General features: G+C 41.3%; 1 protein-coding gene across 1 annotated transcript in view; it reads right to left on the bottom strand.

The window, feature by feature from the left end:
• EXT2 (exostosin glycosyltransferase 2) overlaps positions 1-27,925 on the bottom strand; it is a 114,753-nt gene that overhangs the window by 53,037 nt on the left and 33,791 nt on the right. The window contains exon 8 of the mRNA XM_032790412.2: positions 7,654-7,785. Coding sequence (XP_032646303.1) covers positions 7,654-7,785 — 132 coding nt within the window. The remainder of the gene's footprint in view (positions 1-7,653; positions 7,786-27,925) is intronic.

The raw sequence follows: 27,925 nt of genomic DNA, 5'->3' as shown, positions 1-27,925 counted from the left end.
ACCTCTGCACGGAGGGGTTTTTTGGCTGGATTGTTTTAAATATCAATCTTAACCTCAATGTGGTTTCAATTATGAATTAGCAGACCCAAAAAACCTTGATTTATTCTATTTTGTTCCAATTATGCATGATGTGTTTCCTCTGAATACTTTGAGAAAGTATTTCATCATGCTTCCCATCCTCAAGTGGTCAAAGGGCAAAACCAAAGCAGTTAACCCTCTCCACTTCTCCAGAGTCAATCAAAGTGATTATATTGTGGATTCAAAAACAGGATTTTTGGTTCATAACTACAAATACAAAATTATGCAGTACCTTTTTGAAGTCTAGCTAAATCTACTTTACCCTCTCTGGCCTCCTACAACCGTGAATTCTATAGTCTGGCTACATTCTGTGATATCATCTGTTATTGGACCAACTTCTGTTGATGAAAGAAACAAGCTTTCAAGCTACTCGGAGTGCTTCTTCAGATCTGTGTCGCTTGAAAGCTTGTCTCTCTCACCAACAGAAGTTGATCCAATAAAAGATGTTATCTCACTCACCTCCTCTCTCTGCATTCTGTGAAGTATTTATTTCAGTTTTTTCCTTCTTTCCATTAATAATGTGCCAATGGAGTGGATTTGAGGAAGGGGGATGGTGAGCGCTGTTTAGAACAGAGTGTATATTTACAAATGTCATCATGACTGGGATCTTTAGGATCTCTCCATCTATCAAGGTATTCATGTTCTATTGGTGCTCAACACCGGAGCATCTGAACACCGCTAAATGGGGGTCCAGGAATGGGATTAATGTTTTCTTGAAAATAAAACTACAGTGCAGTCCCCTGACAACGCAGACAGTGCAACATACTCTAAATTGGGAAAACAAAACTTGAAATCAATTGTAGGGCTGGAAGGCCCAACCCCAAGGGACAAAAAAGGTTGAGTGCATTATGAAGGTGAAGCTTGGGATAAAAGGAAGCTGACTAAATTCTACTACTATACATTTTCATTGACCCATTAATGAAGACCAAGCCTCCTACTTTCCAGGCCACAAGGCAAGCAAGAGACCAGCTCGTGAAATAAGAAGGGTTATTATAGGGAAAGAGGCAGACAATAAAGTCATTTCAGAATAAGATGGCAGGCAAAAATCCTACAGTTTCTTCTGGCCAGCCTACATGAAACAACTACCATGAGAATACGAAACACAACCCCTACATATATATTTGTGTATGTACTACTCTCTTCAGTCTCTCCCAGATTAAAGATGAAGCAAAAAGCTCTCTAAAAAACCTAACAATATTAGTCACAGACAGATTGCGTGTGGACTTAAAATTACAACTGACATTAAAGTGAAACATCTGAACCTCCACCGCATGCCAAGAACCAAGTCCAGGAGTCTGTTCCTCATGCCACAGAGGATATCACAAGCAGATGAAGTTAAACTTTCTCTACATTAGGTATCAGCCACACTGCATTAGATAAGTATTATGTCATCTTTTACCATATAAGCAGAGAATCCTGAACTCTAGTCTTGGCAGGTAAAGCAAGGAGAAATTGATGTCAAATTTTGTTTCAGCAAGAAAATATATTTTTAAGTCTGAATAATCACATATTTGGTACACATGACTTATCATAAAACAAACACTGCAGAAGTGTATTAGTAACTACACCTTCTATCAAGACATGGCAAGAAATCCAACATGGCAAATAAGACAAAATCCCATCCAACTGATCCAATGAATCTCTCAAGTAAAATTTAAGATGTCTGGAAGTAGATTGAATGTTACGAAATCTAACAATTTCAGAAAAATGTGGCAATGAAAACTTGAGTGAGTTATACCACGTGTCAGCCAATATGACTGCTGGAAGATTTCATCTTATACACAAATAAATGTTTGTTCAATGTTTTGAAGGTGCAGAGTGTTATTGGGGCACAAGCAGAAAATACAATACAATGGAATAATCTGTTTAACATTTATTGTTTAAATTTAGATGAGTGTTGTTTTAGATTGGCAACCCTCGGGATCTAGATTATTCACAGGAACAGTGAGATGTAAAATGCCAGCCAAACATCTCAGAAATTGTTTTAAAGTGTTTTAAAAGGCTCAATTAGTTGCCAGTTGGCTAAAACACACAATCCATTCTCTAAATGAACATCTGACTTCGGTTTTGCTAAGTGAATAGCAATTATGCTACTGTTACTCAGAGAAAAAGTCATTTTTTGCATTAAATTAATCTATTACTTTAGTTTAAATAGAGTGGAGATCCTCTTTTCTGCCTTATTGAAAAAACATTGTCTGGCAGTCACTCAACAGGAGAATGCAGGGCTAGAGAAGTGCATTTATTTCTTGGCACATAGCAATTCTCTCAACAATTATTAAATGAGAAGCTATTAAACTACAGTTTATAACATTCAAGTTCAAAACTCCAAGGCAGACACAACAATGGGGCCAAACCTTTTATAGGTCTGTGATATATGCAGGCCTAAAAGAATTCCACTAAAGCCAGCAAAAGAAAAACTGGGAAACAACAACATTATTGTCATTCTCAATCATCTGCATACGTTGGGAAGGTACAGGGACACACGCACACACACACACAGAGAGAGACTTTAAATATTTAGTCTCCAAAATCTAGAGTTGAAATGACATTTATTTCTGTATTAGATAATTAGAAAGCATTTAATTGAGGGAGACTGATAGCAGTATTTCAACTCAAGGTTATTTGTTCTAATCCAGTTTGGAAGAGACCAAAAATCATGATTAACACCTGATAGATGGTTAGTGATTTATGTGAAGTCAGTAGTCTCAGTCCAGTTTATAATGAATAACGGCTGCATCAGTAAACAAATGGCAATAACTGGCACATTTGCATATTCTTAGCAAAGGTGCCAAGGGCTGGATGGTTCCAGAGCTGTCAATTTAGCACCTTTCACTAGCACTATATGAATTTAATAAAAGAAGGAAACATCTGGGGGGGAGGGGTGTATATACAGACATATACACACACACTATTGTATCATAATATATAAAACAAAACAAATGTTTTGATATTTGTTACTATTTTTCCCTTCTCCCTCAGCCCCAATGGAAGGATGTTGCTCCACTTCACGTGGAAACCTTTATTTTTATTTTATTTTTATTTTTAAAAAGGGCTAAAAACTGTCAGTCAGCCAACCAATTTGAATAGGTGAAATTGCTTTGATCACTTCCTTAATGTATAACACACGCTCAACATGCGATGCATTGCATTACATATGCATTCATGTCTCACATAACTTACATTCCCTTACGCTCAAAGAACACTCAAGTGCTGCTGTTGCACAAGAATTGTGGCAGCAACACTCAGCATGTGAGGGGTTCAATGAAGGAAACAGAAATAAAGGTGAGCTACACACAGACCTAGCTGTGAACCTCCTCACTATGAACTTTAGTGTATAAACACCATTTCCATCTTCATCATCAAAGACAATAGCCAACACCTCAAATACCAGAATCATTGAAATTCTGTTCAAAGGAGTATGTAACCATCTGAATATTTCCAAGATTGAAAATATGTCCCTACCCCCACAGTTCAAGGTGATGGTGTGGTCAAGGTAAACCTTATAAAAAAAAATAAAAATATAAAAAAATATGGAGATATACCCATCTCGCAGAACTGGAAGGGACCCCAAAAGGTCATCGAGTCCAGCCCCCTGCCTTCACTAGCAGGACCAAGTACTGATTTTTGCCCCAGATCCCTAAACGGCCCCCTCAAGGATTGAACTCACAACCCTGGGTCTAGCAGGCCAATGCTCAAATCACTGAGCTATCCCTCCCCCTAAAATAAAAAAGCTTAGAAAATTAGTTTGCATTTTGCAACAGCCCCAACATGTTGTTGCCAATTAGGTAGACACAGCATTGTGAAAGCAGCTGATTCCTCTTCAGAGATTAGGTTGTTAGAAACCTGTCTAAGAAAACATTCAGATCCCTGGCAAACTCCTGTGTGTAGCACTTTTACAGGTTATCATCCCATTTTTTAAAAAAATATTAATTCAGAACTAATTCAAATTAATGTTTAAGTCCTACAATGTTAGATCAAATCTTGGGAAACAAGGGACTGAAATGAAAAGGTGAATCAAATCAAGGTAACCTCATGAAGTCACAGAGAATAATTTTACATGCGGGGGAGTTACAGGAATTGAATAAGTTACATGGACTGTTGAACTGGAAAAAAATCACTTACTCTTCTATTTTCTCTCTCTGAACTGGACTGTATTTGTCCAGGGACATAATTTGTAACATGGTAAGGCACGTTACTGAAGACTTATTTCTGATGTTTGCAGTGACTCTAAGAGAGTCAGGTTACTATGTGGGGCGTGAATCATATTTAATGTGTCTACAGATAAAAACACTACACAAATGAAGTAGGACAGCTAGAAGCACAGATAAGAATTCTCACTAGTTACTCCTTTGTGTGATGAACTTTACAGGCACAGTAGACTCTTTATTCTGTTACATTAAGTATACCTCTACCCAATATAATGCGACTCGATATAACATGAATTCAGATATAACGTGGAGGGGGGAGCTGCGCACTTTGGTGGATCAAAGCAAGTTCGATATAACGTGGTTTCACCTATAACACGGTAAGATTTTTTGGCTCCCGAGGACAGCATTATATCAGGATAGAGGTGTAGTAAGGAAGGTTTCCCTTTTCCAACTGTCCAAACTCATATCACTTGCTCCAGTAAAAGCAGGTCTTTCCTGCATAACTACCTGTAAGCAAATATGTGTTCCCTGATTCACTCAGAGCCATTATTAGCCAGTGCACAGGGATCTGCATAATAAATGTTAGATTAATAACCATATAGTGACCATATAAATCTTTGATGAGCTGCTGTAAATCCCTTAGTACCAAAAAGCTACTGCACTTTCTGAACCCCTCACTGATCTTGCCCACCGCACACACAGCTGCCTCATCTTCTGACCCTCTCCCCAAATCTGTAACTCCAGTGTCCAGTCCACACTGCACAATGGAACCATAGTGTAGATGGACCTGCATTCAATATAAAATGTAGCATTAGGAAGGGTGACAAAAAGAGGAAGGAGAAGGACTCAGATGATGAGTCAGCCATATTTGTTGAGGGAATGTGAATGGCAAATTCTGAGGGCAAAAGCCAATAACAGAAGAGGAATTTACAGGAGCCCAGCTGAGTTTATATTTCACTACTAATGCTAAAGTGACTTGAGAGTGCTCCTTGTTAACTGACTAATAACTATATCCTAGACTACAAGAACTCTGATGTCCTAAGTTTCAAAATTTATTTGCTGTACATGTCTCAGCCTTCAAATTTATTTAGCCCAGAATACGGCTATCATTTGTAAACTGGTAGCATTCTCAAACTAACTTTTAATTACTCACTCTGTTTTCATATCTGGATCTGATGGCACCTTTCACTCTCCTAAAAGACACCGTGTCAAATCCCTGCATGCATAAATGTATCTTCAGAATCATAATTTCCCACCAAGACTAATCAGAAATTAACAGGGTCGTTATAAATGCATGTTATCCAGGCACAAACCAAGATAAGAAACATGCTTATGGCTCGAGTGGGACATTACTCCTTTTGATAAGCACAGACCATCTGTGGAATTCTGACAGCTGGATAGTGCAATTATTTAAAAAATAACTTAATGATTTATTAAGTTGACTGGTAGATACTATATAAGCACTCACCCCACAAAGTGTCTGAAATTATAAATTAGCTGGATCCTGCAGAGGAGGTTGCCTACAAGGCTGCAATGATAATAAGCTCACCTCCAAGAGACAAAAATGCCTCCAAGCAAAATTTTTTTTACAATGGATAAATCATAGCTACTGAAGGCTCCACTTATTTGCTTCCACTATTAGCGCGAAGGTCAAAATATACAGGCTACAGACTTTAGCCAGTTAAATAAGAAATGATTGAATCAGTTATACTTTTATATGCACTCATACTGGAGTGATAAATACTTATCAAAATCCATGATCATTAATGTCACAGAACTGCATGGGTCCATTCAGGAGCAATTAAATACAAAAAACAATTCCTGATCTGAACTGTATTTTCTTTTACTGATCCTGTAAGAGAAGGTCACAAAAGATCTCTGCATAGCTGGCTGACACAGACCTTACACAGCTCAAAAAGGACATTTTTATGACTTTTTGTCCATACTGAAGCAAGAAAAATATTTATGCATGTATTGAGACTCTTTCAGCTGAAATATAAATCCAAGGAACTGACCATGTGTGGGCATGGAACAGTCTCAGTATGGCATTTGGCTGGACAAATTCCAGTTTGGCTAATTACTAGAGCCTCCTTAAGTTTTCTCTGCAATTTCAAATGGATAGAGTATTCCTCTGTACTACCTGTATTATGCTATTGTGTACTGTTGCTGTGTATTGCTGACCAGTTTCAGTGTTACTCTCTAGGGAGTGCTGTGTTTGTTTAGTGACCAATCTCTTGCAAAGTGCTTTAGGATCTTTCATCCCACAGGATCCCAAGAAATACAGTTTCCTGTAAATAAAGTTATAAACAAAAAAACAGGGGCTTATCTGTTCCCCACAGCAGAAGGAACTGTCATTGAAGTCAATGGGTATCCTACTAGATGGAAAGCAGGGAAGAAGCAGCCTGAGACGTGTCTTTCAATGTTGCGTGTTTCCAAATCCCTATTTTTCTTTTACCATGGAACTCAGGCTAGGTGTCAGGGCATTCTTGCTGTATGAAAGCACAGTCTAAATCAGTGGTACACAACCTATGGCACAGGTGCCAAAAGCGACACGCAAGCTGATTTTCAGTGGCACTCACGCTGCCCAGGTCCTGGCCACTGGTCCGGGGCGCTTTGCATTTTAATTTAATTTTAAATGAAGCTTCTTAAACATTTTAAAGACCTTATTTACTTTACATACAAGAATAGTTTAGATCTATATTATAGACTTCTAGAGACCTTCTAAAAACGTTAAAATGTCTCACGGGCATGCAAAACCTTAAATGATAGTGAATAAATGAAGACTCGGCACACCACTTGTGAAAGGCTGCCGACCCCTGGTCTAAATAGTCTACTGAGGTGTTCTGATCTCCTCATCCTTGAGTAACTGCTTCCCTCTTTCATACCTCAACCTTCACACTAGACATCTGTCAGTGCCATGCTCGCCTCCCCCTCAGCAATGCTAATGGGTCAGTGAAATGAGTTTGTCCCAAAAGTAGATCACTCAGGATGATTATCAGTTTCTGAACAAGCGAGTTCTAGGACTAGAATGCCAGGGGTGTAGATTCACAGGGCTGCGTGGAGAAGACAACAGCAAGGAGAAGAAAACTGGAGGTAGGAGAGGTATTCCTCACATAGCTCTGACAGAAGCTCACACAGAATCTATTTATACCATGTGACTTTTGCCAGCCTTATCACTTCAGTTATTCACTTTCAAAGGTATCAAATTCACACAAAATGTAACAAAAACACTCAAATATATATATATATATACACACACACACACATACACACCCCTGATCATCATAAAAACATTTTGTGCAACTTACAAATACAACAAACTTTTAAATAGTAATGTTACCAAAGATGCATAAAACATACCTCAGCAAAACCCTGAAAGAAAAAAATCTTATTTTATGACTAAGCCACAGAAGCACAATCTACTTACAACAGCTGGGGGATCATTCCATTCTTCGTAAGACATGGCAGCATATGGGTAGATCCTGTCATTGATAATCTGAAGGGTGGCCAGAGCAATAGCTTTCATCGACCGAAAATACGCTTCCCAGAACCACCTTGCCTGCAAGGAAAGGATGAAATGAACTTTCAGATCCTGATAACTCCACAAACCTGATGCCTAATAACCAGTTTTCGTTTATCATATGCAATCTGTTAAATGCTACTGAGAAATCAGCTGGAAATTACATCAGGAGGCAAATTCACTGGAATGAGGGATGTTTCCACAGAAGCTGGAGACCTCAAATTGAAAAAGTTATTGGAAAAAAAAATGAACTGAAGTTGTAGAACAATAAATAAAGCAAGCAAGCAAGCAAGAACATGCAGAGGAAAGCATTTCAATGCATTCGTGAGTAGGCTAGTGGAATAAAACTCCATGCAAATATATGAAGGAGCCAGTTTTTCATATTTTCATCAGTTTTTCCCCTCAAAATGTCAAAAGTGATTTAACAACTGCAGAGAATAATTTACTGTTATATTTGTTGTGTAATTTGGGGGAACCCAAAGTGCACCCCAATAGCCAACTGAAGCAGTGGAGCCTAAAATACAGCTGCCTTGTAATTGCAGCATGTGGAAAAGCTGATCTGCTGCAGGTTTTTGCTACTGGTAAACTCTACCAAACAAGCAATTTCCATTCCTCTATGAAGAGTAAAGATAGGACCCTACCAAATTCGTGGCCATGAAAAATGCGTCACTGTCCATGAAATCTGGTCTTGTGTGTGCTTTTACATTATACCATACTGATTTCATGGGGGAGAGCAGCGTTTCTCAAAGTGGGGGGTCCTGACCCAAAAGGGAGTTGCAGGGGGGGTCACAAGGTTATTTTAGATGGATTGCGTTATTGCCATACCATGCCATCCTTACTTCTGTGCTGCTTCCTTCGGAACTGGGCGGCCGGAGAGTGGCGGCTACTGACTGAGGGCCCAGCTCTGCAGGCAGCAGCACAGAACCAAAGGTGGCAATACCATACCATACCATGCCATCTTTACTTCTGTGCTGCTGCCGAGGTGGCTCTGCCTTCAGATCTGGGCTCCCAGCCAGCAGCTGCCGCTCTCCAGCTACCCTGCTCTGAAGGCAACACTACCGCCACCAGCAGCAGTGCAGATCAAGCGTAGGAGGACCGCAACCCTCCCTCCCCCAATAACCTTGTGACCCCCTCCCCACAACTCCTTTTTGTGTCAGAACCCCCTCAATTACAACACCGTGAAATTTCAGATTTAAATAGCTGAAATCATTAAATTTAAAATTTTTAAAATCCTGTGACCATGAAATTGACCAGAACGGACCGTGAAATTGTTAGGGCTCTAGATATAGAAATGCAAGCAAATATTAGCATTTTATTTATATAAAATGCACATGTTTGCAAATTAGTTGTAGTCCTTGATCCTGGCAAGTTTTCAATACAGCCACAGATGTTGGAAAATTTGCATGCCTTTGGTCTAAACTGAGGCACTTTTAAAAAAAAATAAATGTGACATTCAAACAGATAAGTATACAGAATTTCACAGATGAATCAATTCTAGACTGAGACTCTATATGAAAAGTTTCAATCCAGATTCAGTTTCTACTTAAGACCAACAGTTGGTGCTGGAGGAAAAACGAGATTTAGTAATGAATATGCTGACCTCATACAATTCTGTAGTAGAGACACACACTTACTTTTTAAACGCCTGGAATCACACGATACTAAAGAACCACATCCAACTCAAAAGGAAACATGCTTTGCCAGTGATCATGGCTCAAGTGCCTTGGCCTAATAAAAGTGAATTTCCTGAGCTTAGTTGTTTCTGCAGGAATTTCCAGCACCTTGAAGTGTCCAGAGGCACTTCTTTTTAGGATATCCCCAAGTTTAGCATTATCCTGCAGGAGTGTGCACGTGCGTCTAGGTGGGAGAGCAAGTGATAGGAAAGACATTTCCAGATGCACTGGCAGCATATGAAGCTTGCTGAGCCAGAAGACAAACAGAAAGGATAATATACATCTCTGGCCAAGTGCTATTTAACTATGCCAAGGGGACTTTTCAAACAATGCAAAAAGGCAAGCTCTAGTGGTATGCTAGCAAAGTATCAAATCTTCCTCAAAGTTTTTTTGGGGAATCCCATTGTCGTGGCAGAACAGGCTTTTGGATAAGAAAATTAAACTGTTTTGTGTAGTTGTGCAATGCTAAACAGCTGCTGCATTCCATCCTACAGGTGGCTGCTCTTCACTAAAGCGCAAAGTGATTCCTGTAGGTACAATTTGTAAAGCTCTTTGGGATTCTTCAGCACCATATACAAGTGCAATAAATCCAAAATTTTACTTCTAAAAGTGTTGAGGATGCAAGTTAACAAGAACAATTATGCTCCAGAGCAATGGCACCATTCTATGTGTTTTGAATACTAGTAATACAACTGAGAAGAAAATGAGTCTGTTGCAAGTCGTCACCCTCATCACTCACTCTGGAGGCAGTTGTTAAGTCAGGTTCTTCACAATGTTTTGGTTTTATATTTTGGAAGGGAAAAGCCACTCAAATGGTACAAAAAGCAACAAACCCTTAGCTCATTAGGAAGAGCAATCATAGAGAAAGACCATAAGTAACGTCACCTAGAATACTTTTGATCCTACTATGGGGAAAGAACAATAATCACAGGCCTCGACACCTAAGAATAATTAAAAGATATTCCAGGAGGCAGATGAGTTTATCTAACAATTAAGTTACATTTGTACAGGGCCTTTCACCCAGAGGGAACCCAAAGTGCTTTACAAACCATTTATAAACCGAATCACTTTGCTCACTACAGAAATACATTCTCTCTCTGGAACCAAACAGGAATTACTCACAACTTTAGGCCAAAAATGAACACTGTACCCAACTGGAAGTGCAGAAGAAATATATAAAGGTAAATTTACCAATATTATAAAAATAAATATTTAGAACTGTAAAATGCTTTACAAAAATTAAATAATCCTCCTAGTGTCCCCAGAAACCAGGACAAAAAGTGAAGAATCAGATGCCAAGGGTATGTCTATACTACAATTAAAAACCACAGCTGGCACAGGCCAGCTGACTCAGGCTCATGGGTTTGGGCTAACGGCCGTTTAACTGCATTCGGACTCAGGCTGGAAACTGGGCTCTAGGAATCTGCAAGATGGGAGGGTCCCAGAGCTCACGATGCAGCCTGAACCCCAATGCCTACACCACAGTTAAACAGCCCCTTAGCCTGATCCCCATGTGTTCGAGCCAGCTGGTGCGGCCAGCGACAGGTTTCTAATTGCAGTGTAGACATACCCATAGAGGGAGTAAGTTACAAGTGTCTTACACAAGATCCTAAAGAAAACCAAAGACAGAGCAAGGATAAAATTTGACCAGGGCAGTCCATTTAATAGCCGTTCTCTTCCAAAATCTGTAAAGACCACAAGTAGATCTACCTAGAGCTCCACAAATCTGTGGATATCCACTTTATATCCGCATCCACAGACCATTTTTGCAGATCAGATGCAAATACAAATTTTGTATCCTCACGGGGCTCTAGATAGAACACAGATTTTACATTACATCTGCACGTTAACTTATTAATTGATAATTAGTTTTTAGAGAACTCTCATTTGTAAGAGAGAAATTAATTGCTAGAGAAATAAATTTTACATAACCTACCTAGGTACAGTAGCAGCACAAGTTACATACAACTCACTGCAAAACCCAGCATGGTACTTCATGCTAGTAAGTGGTGCACTCCATTTCTCCTAATCTGGTAAATTTTTACTGGCCATGCTAGACTGGTGATTATTCACTACTCCAATAACCAACTCCTCCTGACAAATGGTTATATGCAGAACCTATTCAGACACACTCTACCTCTTGTTGACTGCAGCAGAAATTAATCTGAACCCATTTCTTTTTGCTGCAAGAATGTTTGCAGTGTTCGGTAGAATTATATTTTCACACCAGCAAAAGGACAGGAGAAGGAGCTGAAGGGAATTTACTTTTTACAAACTAATATTTATGTAATTATTAATTTTGAGTAAAGAGCTAGAAACTGTTTCAACATTTGGTTGTAATTTTTCAGAATTGAGTTTCTTTAAGACAAAACCCAAAACCTTCGAAAGGTATTGCAAGTCTCCAGACAGATGTTTTGAGGACTCATTACTTCCTTCCTATCTTGTTTGCTTTTATAAAACAGAAGTGATTAACATGGCTAGCTATTCTAGGTTGTCCAACATGGTAAATTACTAAGCATTATTGGAAAGTTATTCTACTAGGGAAATACATTGTGTTTCCCTGTTTCATCCAAAATAATTTTAATTTTCCAATTTACAGTGTATGTGATTGAACAGCTTTATCAGAAGGTAACAAAGACATAGTAGGAATTGGGTGGGGAGTCGATACACATCACAGTCCACTAGCATAGTCCAGGGAATAAAGCATACTTGAGTTCTACACCTGGCTTTGACACCGACACCCTCTGTGTCGTGGAAATCACAAACTCTCTCGTACATGAGCCTTCTCTTTTCTCTGTCTTTACAAGTCATCTATTATTGAAGTACATCTCTACCTCAATATAACGCTGTCCTCGGGAGCCAAAAAAATCTTACTGCATTATAGAAGAAACCACATTATACTGAACTTGCTTTGATCCACCAGAGTGCCTATCCCGCACTCCCAGAGCACTGCTTTACCGCGTTATATCTGAATTTGTGTTATATCAGGTTGTGTTATATTGAGGTATCGGTGTATGAAGGAAGGAGGCTAGAGGACAACCAACAGAAACTTCATTCAGAGTTCAACAAATATTTTATGCCATCAACTGATGTTTTATGCCATGGCTCTGACTAAATGTTCTTGCTTCCTTTCACAAGGCATCTGCAGAGAGTTGATCAGTGGACTTGCTTCAGCATATAGACCTTCTGCTAAATCTGGGTATCTGGCCTCACTCAGAAAACCCTTGAGAGTTCCTTACTGTGAGAAGTTCTCCAGTGTCACAGATAAGGTTGATCGCACATGATGGATAAGATCTGCTGGAAAGCTCCCAAGAACAAGCCCTATTATATTCTAGATAGGCTCTTGTACCATGCTTAGTGCTATAGTAGCTCAGTAACTTCCAATAGTGCATTAAGTAATGAGACTACACATCTGTCACATGACATTTGTTCATTCATCCTTTCCCCCAGAGGAGAAGCAAGTAGAGTGGGCTATCTTGTTTTGGTAGGGTGTACAGTCTTCCTTTGTGTTTTGTTTTTGTTTTTTAATATATATGCTGCTCTGTATTTATTTTGAGGGTAGCTCAAAGAAATGTGCCTTCCATTTGTAGTGGATGGTGCTAAGGTTTGTGATGGTCCTTAGCTCCTTGGGAGTTTATTCCACAGTCTTGGTCTGGCCCGCAAGGAAGTTCTATTTCCCACACAAATGAGCTGTATCCTTCTTGCATCCTAAATTCATACTAGCTGCTATGATACTGGCCTTACTACCTGACCTCCAGAGTAAAGGTACACAGGACACAAACTGGAAAGAACCTCCTGGGTCATCAAGCCCAGGCCACTGCTATTGCATCCTGCAAAGATTATTTTCACAAGGTGATTGTGCAGAGCTGCATTTCTTCCATGTTTTGAAGAGATTTTTCAAGTTTTTTGCCATTCTAAGTATTAATCTATGTTATTTTATAGATTTGGTGGAAATGGACACTTCATAAATTAATAAAAGAACTATGCCCAAATATTAGCAGGGACACAGTTCAAAACCAAGAGGATACAGACATCTTGTAGAACAGCAGCACAAACCATAGTAACAATGGTTATTGCTAAGCCCAGATACCCACCATCTTCAAAATGTGCCATGATACCACTAAATTAAGCTATGAAAGGGAACTTATTCATATATGGATGAAATCACCAACTTTAACTACATAAATTAGGCTCAAATATACATTTAAAACCACTGTTAAAAGTACCAGGCTTTCTCAATCTAGGGGGCTGTGACCTGCAGGGGCTTATGAACAGGTCATCAGGAGTTGCAACCACCCTGACTTTCCCACATTGCTAAATGGGTATGAGATCCAGGACAGGTCCAGTGTGAAAAAACAAGAGAACCTCTGCCAGAAAGTCTTGCTCCACCAATCAGCAGAACATTCAGTTTTAAGAGACTGGATGGCCCAAAGAATGAAGAATGACCTAGAGAGCCTTTAGGTTGCCAGGTAAGCTGCTACCACTAAATGGCTGTTCAGTAACCTATTTGAAATGAAATGGTCTCAGTCCAATAGCTATGGTCCATTTTACAAACATACCACTGCAGCTAGTACCATTTGCCACCCTTGTAGGCAGTCCAAGGAAAGTAACCGAAGACTGAACGAACTATGGAGACTGAACTCTCTTCTCTCTCCCCTCCCCGCAAGTGATGATCTTTGCGAGCCAAAAGTTGTTCCCTCTTGTCAGCATGGAGGAAGCTTTCACCACCATTGTTGACATTCTGCTAAGCTGTCAATTCCAGCATTTTCCATCAAAAGTTGCTTAAAATATATATATTAAAAAAAAAAAAAAAAAGACTGAAGTGATCTCTTTATGAAAAGGATCCAACATCCAAACAATTCCATTTGTACACAATTGGGGAGGAAGGGGGAAGAGGAGGAAGGAGGGAGTTGAGAAAACAATTTTTGTAGTATATCTAGTAGCTGTAGCAATATTTCTAAGATGGAGAATAAATCAAGCCCCTAGCAAATTCAAGATAGAAAAAATAGTTACAAAGCAAAAAAGAAAGGCACTGCTCCAATGTACAGCTCATAAATACTTATTCTCAGAATCCCTTTAGCAAAATGACACAAAGCATCAAAACCCATGATTTCCTTCTACTAGGCTGCAGCCTTACAACTTTGGTCAAGTGGGCTGCAGAGACACTAAGGTGTCCCAGGGACCAATACACACATCATTTTAACAGATGAGGAGCATGGGACAGAAGCATTTACAGCTAATTTCACAGGAAAGAAGAAGGTAGCCCATTCACTGATCGTAACATTTATTTAAGCAAAGTGTTATTTTTCTTAGAAATAAACACACTTGGGGGCCCAGCATCTCTTTACAAGCCAGCATAGCATCAGGTTACACAGTCCATTCATATGTGTACAAAACCTAGTGTTAATGCCACTAATGGTGCTCCAACAGAGTACAAGACAGACCAACATAAACTTCTGCTTACATTGATAAAAGAAAAACAATGGGCATGAGGAAAGGAGCACTGTAGGGTACAACTCAAGGAGGTGTGTACATCAGCAAGGAGAACTAAGCTCCTTGAAAGGAAGCTTTAGGTTTCTATCAGTTACCCATCCAGTTTGGTGAGAATGGGGAAAGTCAACAGAAAAGAGATTTGGAAGAAAGCAATAAAAGTTAACTGCCCATAAAGCACCACTTCTCCCAACCTCTAGGTCAGGCGCCATGCCATTGTAAGATTTTATTCCACTGCAGGAGCCAAGTGCTCCCAAAGTGCCACACTTGAAAAGGTTTATGAGGCCTTGAAGTGTTACCATTTTCACACTGGCTGAGATTACTCTACTTTAACTGCTTTCCTTTTATATAGTGTAGGTTCAGATACCCACTTCGACCCCACAGTGTTTTTTCAAATAAACTTTTTACTCCCTGACCAGGTAGGCAAGGGAAGCTCTGGTGAAAGGAAGGCATGTAACCGAGAGGCTACACTGGGAGCCAGGCATCTTCACTTTTATTCCTGGTTCTGTCATTTATTCACTGTTTAACTTTATACAATTCACTTAATCTCTGTGCTTCTGTTTTCCAATCTGTCCAACATGTGCAATCCCCATCTCACAGAACTATTGTGAGGCTTAGTTGTTTGTAAAGCGCTTTGAAATCCTTGGATGGATGGTCCTATAGAACAGGGTTTCTTCTCAATGACCGATCTGTGGACCAGCGCCAGTCCCTGAGGTCTCCCTGACACAGTTCAGGAAGGCAACAAGCCAGTCCCTGGTATCAAAAAGATTGAAAAACACTGCTATAAAAAGGACAAAACTTTTTCCCTCTGTTATTTGTAAAATGTCAAAACTTCTAAACCTATAATTTAGCTAACCAGTATTACCACAGTAATTGATAACTGCAACTCTCTGGTCCTTTGCTAAATATTTTTTCACAAAACACACAGTAAACCTGTGGAACAGCCAGAGGATGTTGTGAAGGCCAAGACTATAACAGTGTTCAAAAATGAACTAGATAGGTTCATAGAGGATAGGTCCATCAGTGGCTATTAGCTAGGATGGGCAGGGATAGTGTTCCTAGCCTCTGTTTGCCAGAAGCTGGGAATGGGTGACAGGGGATGGATCATTTGATGATTACCTGTTCTGCTCATTCCCTCTGGGGCACCTGGCATTGGCCACTGACGAAAGACAGGATACTGGTCTAAATGACCTTTGGTCTGACACAGTATGGCTGTTCTTTTGTTCTTATAGTATCATGAGCAGACAGACTTTTTCAGACTGGCACAAAATAACATGCAAAATTTCGCCCAGCTGAAGGTTAATTCGGAAGCTTGCCTGGAGAGGCCTTCAGACTCAAAATTTACATAAAGTAGAACTAACTGAAGCCATACTTCTTCAGTAAAGAAGTAGAGACCTCAGGGACTACATCTCCTAGCATGCGATGCTCTCTCTTATTCCAAGCTGCCTCCAACAATACCATATGGACCCACATATGGGACCCATGGTCTAACAGAGCATTCTCACACTCAAATGTTTAAGCTGCCATTTCTCAATCCCCCATACTGGATGTCCCACTCTATCTATGACTAGCTTATTGTGCTGATGAATTCCTTACTCTGAATCAGTCTCTCTGTATTCAGCTCCATGGGAAAGAAACCTCCAAATTCTTCCGTTACAATCAGCATCATTTTTTGCTTCCTCTGCTAGGCAGGACTTGAGAGACATTTACTGACGACTGCACAATTTTGGGTTATGCAGCAATGTGTAGTTTACAGCAGGGGATAAAGATCTAGGGTAAAATTTTCAAAAGTGCCTAAGTGCCTTAGGAGCCTACATCCTATTTTCAGAAATGACTGAGCTCTGGTCTACATTACGAGTTTAGGTCGAATTTAGCAGCATTAGATTGATTTAACCCTGCACCCATCCATACAACGAAGCCGTTATTTTCGACCTAAAGGGCTGTTAATATCAGTTTCGGTATTCCTCCCCCATCGAGGGGATTAGCACTGAAATCGACCTTGTCAGGTCGAATTTGGGGTAGTGTGTCGTGATTCAATGGTATTGGCCTCTGGGAGTTATCCCAGAGTGCTCCATCGTGACTGCTCTGGACAGTGCTCTCAACTCAGATGCACTGGCCAGGTAGACAGGAAAAGGACAGCAAACTTTTGAATCTCATTTTCTGTTTGGCCAGCGTGGTGATCTGCAGGTGAGCGCAGATCTCATCAGCAGAGGTGACCATGATGGAGTCCCAGAATCACAAAAGAGCCCCACCATGGAACAAACGGAAGGTACAGGATCTGATTGCTATATGAGGAGACGAATCTATGCTATCAGAACTCTGTTCCAAAAGACAAAATGCCCAAACATTTGAAAAAATCTCAAAGGGCATGAAGGACAAAGGCTTAACAGGGACCACAGCAGTGCCGCATGAAACTTAAGGAGCTGAGGCAAGCCTACCAAAAAATCAGAAAGGCAAACGGCAGCTCCAGGTCAGAGCCCCAGACATGCCGCTTCTATAAAGAGCTGCATGCCATGCTACGGGGTGCAACCACCACTGCCCTACCCCTGTGCTTTGACTTCGTCAATGGAGTAACAAGCAACACGGAAGTGGGTTTTGGGAACAAGGAAGATGATGATGAAGAGATTGAAAATAGCCCATAGCAAGGAAGCGGAGAAACTGGTTTCCCCAACAGCCAGGAACTGTTTCTCACCCTGGACCTGGAGTCAGGACCCCCCAAATCCACCCAAAGCTGCCTCCCAGACCCACCGGGGGAGAAGGGACCTCTGGTGAGTGTACCTTTGTAAATATTATACATGGTTTAAAAGCAAGCATGTTTAATAATTTGCCCTGGCATTCGCAGCCAGTACAGCTACTGGAAAAGTCTGTTAATGTGACTAGGGCTGAAGCAGAAATCCTCCAGGGATATCTCCATAAAGCTCTCCTGGATGTACTTCCAAAGCCTTTGCAAAAGGTTTCTGGGGCGGGCAGCCTTATTCTACCCTCCATGGTAGGACACTTTACCACGCCAGGCCAGCAGCACACAGTCTGGAATCACTGCATAACAAAGCATGGCAATGTATGGTCCCAGTGTTTCCTGGCATTCAAACAGCATCCGTTCTTTCTCTCTCTGTGTTATCCTCAGGAGAGTGATATCATTCCTGGACACCTGGTTGAAATAAGGTGATTTTATTAAGGGGACATTCAGAGGTGCCCGTTCCTGCTGGGGTTTTTGCCTGTGGCTGAACAGAAATGTTCCCCACTGTTAGCCACACGGTGGGGGAAGGGGTGAAGCGATCACCCCAGTGAATTAGGGGAGGGTTAACTGGGTTTGTGCTGCACATTAACCTGAAAACCACAGCCCCTCCTCCTTTTAAATGGCCAACCCATTTTAAATGGCCAACCCATTCCCACATGTTATGAAGGTTAAAGAAGCCAAAAGACTTATCTTACCCTGGATGCCTGCAAGCCAATTCTGTTGCCCGGCCCTGTGTGAAAGATCTCTCACACCAAACTGGCATACCCTCAATAAGAGGCAAAATGAACTTTGTACTGAAAGCACATGTGCTACGTAATGTTAACAGCAAGGTTTACCATGAAAGAGTCTACCCATTGTTCTCTAAAATGTGTCTTTTTAACTACCACTCTCCCTTTTTTTCCCCTCTCCACTAGCTGCAAATGTTTCAACACTCACACTATTTTCTCCTTTGCTAGCCTCTGGGAAGATTAGAAGGTAAAAAAAAATGAACTCACAATGAAATGTTCTCTGAACTCATGCAGTCCTCCCACACTGAAAGAGCCAAGCCGAATGCGTGGAGGCAGACAATGTCAGAGTCCAGGAAAGCACAATATGAACACAAGGACAGGTGGCGGGCTGAAGATGATAGGTGGCATCAGCTTCATGACAGAAGGCAAGAGGCAATGCTGAGGCTACTGGAGGAACAAACTAATATGCTCTGGCATATAGCTGAGGTTCAGGAAAGGCAGTTTGAGCACAGACCACAGCTACACCCCCTGTGTAACCAACTGCCCTCCTCCCCAAGTTCCATAGCCTCCTCACCCAGACACCCAAGAATACGGTAGGGGGGCCTCCGGGCACCCAACCACTCAACCCCTGAGGATTGCCCAAGCAACAGAAAGCTAGCATTCAATAAGTTTTAAAGTGCAGTGTGACCTTGTCCTTCCCTCCTCCCCACCCGTCCCGGGATACCTTGGCAGTCATTCCCCTATTTGTGTGAGGAATTAATAAAGAATGCATGAATATGATGCAACAATGACTTTATTGCCTCTGCAAGCTGTGATCGAAGGGGGGAAGGAAGGGTGGTTGGCTTACAGGTAAGTAGAGTGAACCAAGCGGGGGTAGAGGGGTTCATCAAGGAGAAACAAACAGAACTTTCACACCATAGCCTGGCCAGTCATTAAACTGGTTTTCAAAGCTTCTCTGATGCGCACCGTGCACTCCTGTATTCTGCTTACATGCAGCCAGACACCAGGGCGGTTATCAGTGGCTAGGCGATTTGCCTCAACCTCCCACCCCGCCATAAACGTCTCCCCTTTACTCTCAGATACTGTGGAGCACACAGCAAGTGGTAATAACAGTGGAAACAGGTTTCGCTGAGGTCTATCCAAGTCAGTAAACTGCGCCAACGTGCTTTTAAATGTACAAATGCACATTCTACCACCATTCTGTACTTGCTCAGCCTATAGTCGAACCGCTTCTGACTACTGTCCAGGCTGCCTGTGTACAGCTTCATGAGCCATGGTATTAAGGGGTAGGCTGGGTCCCCAGGATAACTATAGGCATTTCAACATCCCCAATGGCAATTTTCTGGTCTGAGAAGTAAGTTCCTTCCTGCAGCTGTTCAAACAGACCAGAGTTCCTGAAGATGCGAGCGTCATGAACTTTTCCCAGACATCCCATGTCGATGTCAGTGAAACGTCCATTGTGATCCACCAGTGCTTGCAGCACCATTGAAAAGTACCCCTTGCGGTTTATGTACTCCCTGGCTTGGTGCTCTAGTCCCAAGATAGACAGAACTCATATCCCTATCTGCCCACCACAACTAGGGAATCCCATTGCAACAAAGCCATTCACTATGACCTGCACATTTCCCAGAGTCACTACCCTTGATAGCAGAAACTCAGTGATTGCATTGGCTACTTGGATCACAGCAGCCCGCACAGTAGATTTGCCCACTCAAAATTGATGCCTGACTGACCAGTAGCTGTCTGGTGTTGCAAGCTTCCACAGGGCTATCGCCACTCACTTGTGAACTGTGAGGGCTGCTCTCATGTTGGTATTCTTGTGCTTCAGGGCAGAAGAAAGCAAGTCACAAAGTTCCATGAACGTGCAAAAGTTTTGCAGCCACTGGGAATCGTCCCAGACATGCAACACTATGCAGTCCCACCAGTCTGTGTTTGTTTCCCAGGCCCAGAATCGACGTTCCATGGCATGAACCTGCCCCATTAACACCAGGATGTCCATATTGACAGGGTCCGTACTTTGAGAGAAGTCTGTGTCCATGTCCGCATCACTATCATCACCACGCTGCTATCACCTTCTCACCTGGTTTTGCTTTTGCAGGTTCTGGTTCTGCATATACTGTAGGATAACGTGCGTGGTGTTTACAGTGCTCATAATTGCAGCGGCGATTTGAGCGGGCTCCAGGCTTGCTGTGCTATGGCGTCTGCATGGAAAAAAGGCACAACACAATTGTCTGCTGTTGCTCTGATGGAGGGAGGAGTGACTGATGACATGGCTTACAGGATTGTCACACGAAATGGCCCCCTCAAGGATTGAACTCACTACCCTGGGTTTAGCAGGCCAATGCTCAAACCACTGAGCTATCCCTCCCCGCACTATTCACAGAGGGAGGGGGGAGCAAAAGAACACAAAACAAATCTGGTCTCTTTATTGTTTTGATCCACTCCATCTATCTTTTACATCTTAGGCTGGCAGCAGACGGTGGAGTACGATTACTAGCCATCGTCGTCTCCTGGCTGCTCACCAGGAGACAGTGCAGTACAACTACTAGCCATCATTGTCTCCCATTTATGTCCAGGTGCCCCCAGCTGACCTCACCAAGATCGGTGAAAAGAGCACCCAGAAGACGATGATGGTTACCAGTCGTAATGCACTGTCTGCTGCCAAAAGGCAAGGAGCTGCTGCTGTGTAGCAATGCAGTACCACGTCTGGCAGCACCCAGGAGACATACGGTGACGGTGAGCTGAGCAGACTCCAGGCTTGCCATGGTATGTTGTCTGCATGGGTAACCCAGGAAAAAAGGTGAGAAACGATTTATGGCCATTGCTTTCACCAGGGGAGGGCGGAGACAGGGGGGCTGACGACATTTATCCAGAACCACCAGCGACAATGTTTTTGCCCCATCAGGCACTGGGAGCTCAACCCAGAATTCCAAGGGATGGCGGAGACTGCGGGAAGTATGGGATAGCTACCCACAGTTCAATGCTCCAGAAGTCGACGCTAGCCTCGGTACTGTGGACGCACTCCACCGAGTTAATGGTCTTAAGTGGGGACACACACAATCAACTGTATAAAATCGATTTCTAAAAAATTGACTTCTATAAATTCGACCTAATTTCATAGTGTAGACATACTCTTAGACAGTTAGGAATTTACATCCCATTGATTTTCCCACTGGGAGAAATAGAATTTGTATGAAAAAGAGAAGAATGTAGGCTAAATGTTCAAAAGTGATTAGCCAATTTTGGCTGACTTAGCAGGTAGCTCAACACTGCCTGAAAATCAGGCCCCTTTCAGCTGTCTTAGTTTGGTTACCCAAAAACTGAGGCATCCAAAATTAAGTTACTTTTGAAAATTTGGGCTGAAAGCAAAAAGTTAAAGCCTCTTCCCATGCATAGGAGTGTTACTTTTAAACCTATTAAATTAATGGAGTATTAGTAAACTGATGCTGTATTTCCTGACCAAAAAATCTTTTAAAATATTTAAGTTAATCTTCTATAAAATATGAAGAAGTGTCTTTCAGAGTTGAGCAAAGCAGGTTGTAGTGTGGCTAGTTTCCAAGAGGGATCTATTTCTCAGGGCTATTATACAGGCACTGTAGAGACAAGATTTCTAAAGTGAGTGAGTGTTTAAAAAGGGGGAGTCGTACTTTGATTTTAAAAAAAAATTTTTTAAAATCATTTGGTGCCACATCACCCAAAATAAAGACCAAACTATAACTTAACCTGTTTTGGGTTTTTGATAAACCAGTGAAGAGTGAACGGAGGAGAAGAGTGACTTGTAGAAATATCACATAAATGTGAGAAAATGTACTAGGTAACTATTGCATTTTATTAAACATATTTTAACGTTATTTCTATTCACTCATCTACTTCTCCTTCCATTTCCCAATTGTGCTGAATTGCATAAGTCCCAGGACCTCAAGAAGCCACAAGTAGATTGCATTTATTTAACTTTACCTAACCACGAGAGGCCTAGGGAGGTAAAAATCCTTTATTTCAAGCAGCTTGTATAGGCTGAGCAAGACACAAATATACATCAATACTGTCCTACTTCTGGTTTGAGCATTGGCCTACTAAACCCAGGGTTGTGAGTTCAATCCTTGAGGGGGCCATTTAGGAATTGATCCTGCTTTGAGCAGGGGGTTGGACTAGATGATCTTCTGAGGTCCCTTCCAACCTTAATAATGTATGATTCTATGTATGAACAGTCCTTCATTAGTCACAAATGTACTTGTTTGGTTTCTTGCCTTAGGCATCAGAAATGCTGGTTATAACAATGTATGTCACAGGGTAAAAGCAGATGTAAAATAATCCATGGCCCCTCTTGTCAACCCTACAACTTAAGTCCATCTGAAATACTGGCTAAGAAACGTCACAAGCATTGAGCAGATTTAGGTGAGGACCAGTGATATTCTAACCCAGATATTTTTATAAGGTGAATCAATACGGGGGGAGAGGGGGAGGGTTGGTGCTAATATTAGGCACAGTTTCATTTGAGTTTGACCTGATAAAATTATCTCAATGTATTTAATAATCTAATCCAATATCTGCTTTCAATCTATACTGCAGTCATTTTAATCATGGATTAAACAAGTATATTTGGCCTCTTTAGGAACAGAATGAAGAGAGGAAACCAAATCTTTATAACTGCCACTTTTTTTTTTTTTTTGTAGTTGTCAATGCTCGGAGATGGAGAGGTCAAGGTTCAAAATGCTAGTCTGACCCTCCAGATACTAGTCGCCTGAGAGTAGACTTCTAGGAGTTCTCAGTTTTATTGCTGTAAACTCCTGACATCACAAATGCTGACTCCTGGAGCTGAGGTTAAAGGGAAATGTTAGTGCTAGCAAGATAATAATTCCCTTCACTTTAAGCTTCTTGCACTATGATTTTTCTTAGGTCCTTGTCTCACATTTTGGCTGTGGTAGTTCACAAGGTATAATTACTGCAATGCAGGCATTTGAAACTCAGATACCAAAATGATGCACTACTGCAAGCAGGTCTCTATTAAAGATTAGCTTTACCAAGTCTTTCCTGTATCACATTTGTTTTGTTCTTAAGTTTTCATCTCACTTTTGCTAGTTCACAACAGCATCACTTTGCTCAAAATCCAGCTGTAACTACACTACACACAAAACTACTATTTGACAGGAAGAAGGGTTTCCATGTTGGCCCATGAAACAGCTGCGTTTTTGTGGCCTTTAAATCCAAGAGTATCTTGATCCCTAATATACTGCCAACATACTAGGATTTAAGGCAGTGTCTCCCATCCTGGGGATGTCAGACTAGTCTTAGGAACGGGGGCATGCAGGACAGAAGAGAAAAACGGAGTGTAGGGGGAATCCTGCACAAGTTGGATCTACTGTGACTCCCCCATTACAAACATTCTGCTGTGAGTAATGCATGGAATAGCATGTTGAAACCCAACTTTCCTCTCTGCTCCTGAGTCTGTGACTGCTGGTAAGGCTGACTGACACAAACTTAGCGTCTCCATCCCAGATCAGCAGCATAAATGTGTTTCAGTCACAGAGCCAGTAAAGACCCAAAAACATTGAGCCTTCTGGTTGAGGGGAATGGGGACAAAACATGCAGGAGGGCCTCTGGGAAGAAGAACAAAACAAAACTAAATGCTGTAAAGGGGAAAAAACGGTTAAAGTGCTCTTATACTCTGAAGAGTATGTACGCAGAAACAACCTGGTGAAAACTCCTGTTGAGTTTTCACCTTACATATTCCTAATTTACATCAAACAAATGTTTACTTTTGTAGACGCCATAGAGCCAATGCAACTACAGGACAGCAAGCTGGACTCTATTCTGCCTTATAGATCATCATATTTGTCAGATACATTGGTGAAGGTGTAAGAGGCAGAGGGGAACCCAGCTTGATTTTTTAGATTGCAGATGGAGTTTGCAATGTTGACTGATCCTTTTAGTTGAATAGGAAATCACTGAGAAAGAATAGATATAAACCTATACAATGCCATTTTAAACAGACTCATTTTGACTATAAACTACATAAGATTAGTTTCTGCTTTGAACACTCCCTCTCCATTAATCACACAAACCAAAATTATGACAATCTAGATCTCTGCTACAACTGTTACAAAGGCCAGAACAGCCAAGTGAAGAACAAACATCAGTCATGTGTATACAATTGCAGGAACATTCAAATGTTATATGACTACCCAGTGAAAGGGAAGGGGAGGTTCAGCCCCATTTCTTGAAAAGTGATGGACAGCTCCTGAAACACAAAGCAATAGGTCTCAAGTCTCAGGGGTATCGCCTTCAAATATGTCTATGTTCTAAGGGTAGATCAGTTTTCTCTGTTGCAGGCATCCAGCTGAGAGATGAGGTCCCAAGCAAAACACAGGAATCTGACTGCAAGCCTTTGAGGTGGCAGGAGCCAAGAGTGGTTCAAAGGCAAGGCTGGCGGGTGGGCAGCACCTCTGAGTATTGTAAAGGTTAGAGGTTAGTAAAGCAGGAGCCACTGGCCAATAAAACAGTGTTTGCAGAGCCCACTCTGCACCTAAATTGAGGATCTGTTTACACCTTTCCCAGCTTTCTGAGTTACATACACCGATGCTTCCCACTGTGATCTTGTCCAGTGTCCGCTAGCATCTCCCCTGGTCAGCAGCTGCCCAGATCTCTGCTGGCTAGCTTTATAATATGACTAAAAGATGCTTGGAAACTTTTAATCAGTATCCAACATCAAAAACTAAATAAATAAAAGCAAAACTTGTGTCAACTGCTGCAATAAGATCCATCTTGTTTGAGATTTCCCATGACTGCCATACTAATGCCAGGAGAATGGAAGTTTCAATTCCGTTGATTGAAGAGGTTAAACACAAAACAAGCCCAGTGCCAATCACACACATGAAAGACCAGCATTTTGTAATAATGAAAAAAAATTGTGTCAAGTTACTGCAATGTTCTAACTTGCAAAAAACCAGCACACTCCTATTTCGGAGAATAAGCCATATTCCACAAGGCATGTTTATTCCCGTTTGCTTAGCTTTCCTAACAATTGTGAAATATGGATTTTTTATATATATATTATAAACAAACACACACTGGAAGGTGTTAAACAGCCATGGGTATTGCTACCAGCTCCGCCTACAACACACATTTTTAGTGACATCTGTGTTGGTGAAAGCCACTGGGGTGACAGCCTTGGAGTATGAAATTCTTTACCCAGCTTCCCCCGTACCTTAAGAAAATGAAACCATCTCTCAGGGTGCAAAAGTACTTCTTCCTCCATGGTCCAATCAGTCTTTTGCCTCTCTACTGAGGCTCAGAACCAAGGAGTCAATTACTGCCAAATGTGATGGTGTCATATGATATACAAACTTGTCCAGCAAGAAAGTAGCTGGAGATAAAATTAATTTTATCTAGCCCACAAAATAGCTGTTAGGTAGTTACTGAAAGCATTTCTTTCAGGCTGGACCATGTTCAAAACTCCATCCTAGAAGCTAGGTCTCTTATCCCATTATTAGTTCAATGGAACATGTAGCTCTCCTGTTAACTACTATTTCCGAACATCTCTAGCAATGAAAGTGTGACTTAAATAAAACATTTTTAATAACACATCCAAGTTCTGTTCCCAAGTCTAAAGGATGTTCAAAATTAGCAGCTAAAAAGGTAGAACAAGAGAAAGAACTTCATGGCTGTTTCAGAATCTAAGGGCACCACAATCACAGAAGATTAGGGTTGGAAGGGACCTCAGAAGGTCATCTAGTCCAACCCCCTGCTCAAACCAGGACAAATCCCCAGACAGATTTTTACCTCCATTCCCTAAATGGCCCCCTCAAGGACTGAATTCACAATCCTGGGTTTAGCAGGCCAATGCTCAAACCACTGAGCTATCCCTCCCCCCCTTAGCATTCCTAGCACTGACTGACAGCTGGGGGGTGCACATGAACTCTTCCAGTTACATCAGGCAGGAGATGGAACAGGTTCCAAAGAGTTGTGTCAACACTAGGAGTTAGTTCACAAAAGCTGTACTATTTCCACTTGCTCTGTGATTTATGTTGTGGTAGCTGCTCAACTGCTGGCTATTCTACCCCTGAAAGAGCCATGTGGCATTCAAGGAAATGTATCCAAAAGGCTGATTTGCGCAACTGCTATCCAACAAGTCAACAAGGTAACAAACATATGAAAACTATCCAGCAGCAGATCGAGTGCCACTACAGGGCACCTAAAAACTTCATAATTTAAAACCAAACATTCTTATTGTATAAGGAAACAAGATGTAGTGGTTAAAGCAGAAACCTCAGAATCAGGACTCCCAGGTTCTATTAGACTACCAGTCTGACCCTGTGTAAGTAAATTATGTGGGTGTGCGCCTTACACATTTATATGTTATATAAATGGGTATCATAGCTACCTCATTGCAGCTCTGACTGATTTAATTAACTGCCTTTACAATCCTTGAATAGAAAGTGCTATAAAAATGCAAGGTTTTTATTGTATAGGTAAACGCTAATTTTACAATGGTCTCAATTAGTAGGCAGGCTGTGGATGTGGGCAAGAGAACTGTGGTACAGGCCAAACAACAGAAATGGGGAAGCAGAGTGGAAACTGGGTTGAGCACCAGGACCAGGTGATCATAAACACTGTTAGTTTGCAACTAGCTGTTTCAGTCAAACAGTGCAAAATATTCTCAGAAGAAATCCTGAGCTTTCAGGTTTGGATAATCTGCATTTAACTGTTGTATATCCAAGATATCCCTTGACTAGGAATTGGCATACAGCAACCTTCCAAGGTTTGATAGTAAGATATCCAAATTCACAGCAGCATTTCACTAGTTTAAAGTGGCACGGTTGACTTAACTTAGCATAATTACTCTCTTAAAGCTCATGTTTAACCCTGTCATTTAGAGGCCGAAAACACAGATTCTAATTAGAGCTGGGCAAACAACTGTTTTTTTATTCAAAAAACATTCTGTTCAACCAGAAACATTTTGTTTCCAGGCATATTTAAAGGACCAGATTTACAAAACAGTTCTTATAATCTTTAGTCCCACCCAGCGATGATTCAAGTACTTCATACAAAGTGGAACATCTTCAAGAGGAGAGACTGAGATCGAGAGCTGTCCTAGAGCACCCCATAGCCCAGTGGTTAGGGCAGTCTCTTGGTAGGTGGGAAACTCAGATTGAAATCCCGGCTTAACATGAAGCAGAGGGGAGAGCTGAACCTTGGTCTTTCACATCCTAGATGAATGTCCTGACCACTGAGCTAGGAGTTATAAGATGGCACCACACTCTCTTTATGAATCTACCTCCTCCCCTGCACGCAAAAAAATGTTTGGCCCACACTATTTATTTAATTCATGTCAAGTTCACAAATAGTTCCGAGTTGACCAAAATTGCATTTTTCAACTAAACCTATTTATCAAAAAAAATTTGCCTGGCTCCAATTCTAACAAGACATAGCTCTGATCCATAAAGTCATTGAATGGTGTGCTTACTGCTCTCAGGGACTTCTCAACTATCCCATAGCACAGAGATTGTTGTGCGCCATAGGTAATATGCAGACAATTTGCTTCTTTCTGGAAG

This window comes from Chelonoidis abingdonii, chromosome 4 (assembly GCF_003597395.2).
Source record: "Chelonoidis abingdonii isolate Lonesome George chromosome 4, CheloAbing_2.0, whole genome shotgun sequence".
NCBI classification, from domain to species: domain Eukaryota; kingdom Metazoa; phylum Chordata; order Testudines; family Testudinidae; genus Chelonoidis; species Chelonoidis abingdonii.
Note: the sequence above shows the minus strand (reverse complement) of the source record. Positions and strands in the feature narration are given on the sequence as shown.